At 50.3% G+C, this 4,291-nt stretch overlaps 1 protein-coding gene across 1 annotated transcript; it reads right to left on the minus strand.

The window, feature by feature from the left end:
• Positions 1 to 649: 649 nt before the first annotated feature.
• Positions 650 to 1,510, minus strand: LOC128935017 (uncharacterized). Its single transcript, XM_054272992.1, has one exon. The coding sequence runs from the start codon at positions 1,508 to 1,510 to the stop codon at positions 650 to 652; it is 861 nt and encodes a 286-aa protein (XP_054128967.1).
• Between the last annotated feature and the right edge of the window lie 2,781 nt (positions 1,511 to 4,291).

Here is a 4,291-nt window from a genome sequence, read left to right on the forward strand (position 1 = left end):
CTTTGACCAACTGTCATAAAACTAAGGACACCAGCTGGACCCCTGCCAGTTGCCATAGTTGTGCTAAGCAAATATCAATGAAAATTCACACTAGTACTCATTACAATCGTACGAACAGCTCTTAAAAAAAAAAAAAAAAACCAAAAAAAACCAAACAAACTGTGTCTTACACACTACAATTTCCATCAAAGTTACCCTTAAAACAACCCCGCTATGTCAATGTACTAGCGTGAATGTTCCACTTTGTTGTTTGTTTTTAGTTGAGGGATTGTTTTATTATTACGATTAAGTGGCTTATTTATTTAGTCAAAGCCAACAGCCAACCAACTCAATTTCAGCCAGCAAGTGCACACATGGGGATGCGCCGGCTCATTGAGAGCTGCCTGAGGAAGCCGAGAATTTCCCCAGCATCATTTTCTCACACCAATGGCAACAAAAAGCATTATTCGCACACGGTGCGAGTCCCAGGGGCAGCATCACACAGCCAAAAAAGAGAAGTAACCCCGAGCGTGCCCAGCAAAGTTCGTCCTGCGGGGCGCCCGGGGAAGCACCAGCAGCGGAACAGAGAGAGCGACCGAGCCGGCAGAAACGCGCCAGACCTCAAAACAGCAAACAAACAACGAGAAAAAAACCCAAACTAAAACCCGAACTATAGAACCTCCCTCCCCGAACCCGCCGGGCTGCCCTGTCCGGTGCCTCTCCCCACCTTTACCTGCCGGCCGCGCCCGCCGCCCATCGGACCCGCTCCCGGCCGGGCACGTGTGGCTGTCGCCGCTGTCACCGCCGCCCCGTGTGGCCCCGTCCCTGTCCCTGTCCCCGTCCCCTCCCGCCTGCCGGGGCGGTGCCGCCGCCGGCGCCTCCCTGCGCGCTCCGCTGCCCGCCCGCCCCCGAACGGCCGGGGCTGCCCGCAAACAGCCCGCCCCGCCGGCATCCGCTGCGCACCGCTTCCCCCTGGGCATCCGCTGCGCGCCGCTTCCCCCTGGGCATCCGCCCCGCACCACTTCCCCCTGGGCATCCGCTGCGCACCGCTTCCCCCTGGGCATCCGCCCCGCACCGCTTCCCCCTGGGCATCCGCCGCGCGCCGCTTCCCCCTGGGCATCCGCTGCGCGCCGCTTCCCCCTGGGCATCCGCTGCGCGCCGCTTCCCCCTGGGCATCCACTGTGCACCGCTTCCCCCTGGGCATCCCTCTGCGCACCGCTTCCCCCTGGGCATCCCCCTGGAGGATCCTACTGGAGCATCCCCCTGGGGCATCCCCTTGGAGCATCCTCCTGGGGGATGTTACAGGAGGATCCTCCAGGAGGATGCTCCACGGGGATCTTTCAGGAGGATCCTCCTGGAGCATCCCCCTGGGACGGCCCCTTGGAGGATCCCCCTGGAGCATCTTCCTGGAGGATCCTCCTGGAGGATCCCCTTGGAGGATGCCCGTGGAGTATCCTCCTGGAGCATCTTCCTTGGCATCCCCTCGGAACATCCCCCTGGAGGATCCCCCCGAGGCATCCCCTTGGGGCATCTTCCTGGACCATCCACCCGGGGCATCCCCTTGGAGCATCCTCCTGGAGCATCTTCCCCAGACATCCCCCTGGAGGTTTCCCCTGGAGCATCCCCCTGGAGGATCCACCTGGAGCCTCCCTCTGCAGGTCCTGTCGCTCACAGCATCATCCTCCCCGCTCCCAGACCTGCATCCTGCCCGCCCACTCCACACCAAGAACTCCCACTAAAACCAGCACCCCAGGGACATCAGGGAAGGTGGTGGTAAAGGGCAGGGACTGGCAGCACTGCCCTGGAGAGCCCTGGGTGAGGGTGGAGCTAGGAAGGAAACGACACGAATGACGACAGGCCAAGGGAAATACAACCAACAGCAGCGCTGCTGCCACGTAACACTTGTTCTTGGCTGCATCTCCCAACAGGTTTTTTTGGCAGCATCTCCAGGTGCCTGACAAGGGAGCCAAGAGCTGCACCCGCGTTGCGGGCAAGGAAACTGAGACAGGACTGGGTAAGATGAGGAGCTTACCTGGTGTGTCTGCCCCTGAAACGTGGTCCCACACGTGTTTCTTCATGAGTTTGCCACAGTGTGGAAAGGCACCTCCCAACAACGCCTTCAGTGCCAGGGAGTTTCTGGAGCAGGCTGGGTCACGCACCTTCCCGGAGAGCTCACCCAGTCACCACTCCCACCTGCCCTGTTCAACATCCCTGGAGCGTGGTATCACTGCAGGAGGTGCAGAACAATGAAATGGGGAAGGACAGGCTTGTGGTGGAACATGTTTACATTCCATACGTGTCATTCTGATCAGAAATTGCACCTCTCGCAGCTGACGTAGCGACACCCATCTCACACCATCGAGTGAAACTTGGTGATGTAACCACCTTGTGTCATTGCAAAACAGAAATGGTCGTGTGGGAAGGGTGTCACAGCTCAAAGAATTGTTCTCTAACCACTGAATAAAAATGTGGGGAAAACATGAAAAGCCACGATTCCAATTCTTTCAGCAAAATCTGGAGAGGAAGAATTCACACCTATGCACAATCCAATATGGATTCACAAAAGAAGGACCAGGAGCTATCAGTTCAGGAGCTGGGAGCGACACATCAGGAAAATTATTACATGAACACGTGAGCAATTTTAGAGGAACTGGAAAAAAAACCTGGCAATGCTTTATTTTGCCTCCTGACTTAAAGGTCATGTTTGAAGGGCCAGATCCTGATGTTCCAGCACAAGCTCAACAACAACACTGGTTACTGCAGACAGTGTTACAGGTATACAGCAACTCCTAAATTGCATAAACCCTCCCAGAGTTTGTCTGCATGATGAATAGGACAGCTTTACTCAGCTCATGCAATCAAAAATCTAAGGGGAAGTTGGCTGAGATCAGAGAGCTAATCAACGAGCTCAGCTGAAAACAGAGAAGAAAGGAAACTTATGGCACTAATGTTTTTGTTTTCCTTTCATCTAAACCAAGAAAAATATCAACTTCAGATAATTAGGTAAGTTTAGAACTAAAACAACACAACCTTTAAAACACTTTTCTCTTAGGTGTGTGATCCCACAAAATGTGTATCAAATATAGTTCTGTGCATATTTTGTCAAAGACTGCAGCCAAGACATGCCCAAAGGCAATCTAATAAAGGTGGCTGCTGATTTAGGGAGCAGCAAAGGAAAGCAGCCTGTGTGTGCCTCTGCCAAAATGAAATGTAACAGTGCTCCTTGGATGCAATAGCAGAAAGAGATACAGAAACTAAATTCTCATAGCCAATATGAGAAAAGCTTGCCACGACATAGTCGCAATAAAGAGATAAATTGATTAACTGTCACAAGATTACCCAAATATGGGCTCTGCAAAACATGAGCTTGAGAAATTTTCTTGTCTTAGGCATCACGTAGCTGTATTAAAGATGCTGATAAGGCCACAGAATGCTGAATATCAAGTTCTTTGTTACTTCACTGCTAACTAAGAAAAAAAGGAAGATTACTGGGAAGATCCCTGGCATAGGAGCTTTACATCACTGGCAGGCTAAGGGGAAGAGAGAAGGAAACACAAAACTTTGGAAATGTCACCAAGACATCAATCTGAGGGTATTTTTTGGATGCATCTAATGTAATCTGAAATCATCAAGAGCCAAGATGTGCATTATTATAACAATAAGTCATTAAGTATGACTTAAAGATGAGCACTAATTAAATCCCCCTGTAAAACACTTTGTCAAAAAAAGAAAAAAACTGCACAGTGAAAAATACAGCAAACAGAAGAATTTCAGCAAGAGAAATTGAAATATGTAAGTCTAAACAAGATTTCTTATTAGCTTTCCATACTCACAAGGAGTCCCTGTACACCTTCTCTTCGTGCACACAAATGTTTTTCTTCTGGATTTTATTAAAAATGTCATTATCAATTCCTGTGAGGGAAGAGAAAATATATAATTGAGAACCATAGTTGGCGTTATCAAATCCTACTCATCTTTTGTGTGAATATCTCATTTTCTCTGGAGGGAAAGAAGACCTGTCTTCTCAGCAAAGGAAAAAATCACAACTTTTCTTATTTGCCTGCATTTTCTTACCCTGTACTCTGAAATGCTGTATGCTGAAAGAAAAAATTACCTTCTCAGCCTTTACCAAAACCTGGCCAATGTGGATCAGTGTGAGGCTGCTGAAAATAATGAGTTTAGCTCCTTTCTTAATTGCAGGTTCAGCTGCAACCTTTCAGAGAGGCACCAAGTGATGCATTTATATCCAGCCCACCCCTCTGCACAGCCTGTTTGCAGCAGCATTTCTTCAGGGTTGTGAGGAAGAGGCATG

This window comes from Melozone crissalis, unplaced genomic scaffold (genome assembly GCF_028551555.1).
Source record: "Melozone crissalis strain CALT ecotype California unplaced genomic scaffold, PUWL_Pcris_2 ptg000014l_1, whole genome shotgun sequence".
NCBI lineage: Eukaryota > Metazoa > Chordata > Aves > Passeriformes > Passerellidae > Melozone > Melozone crissalis.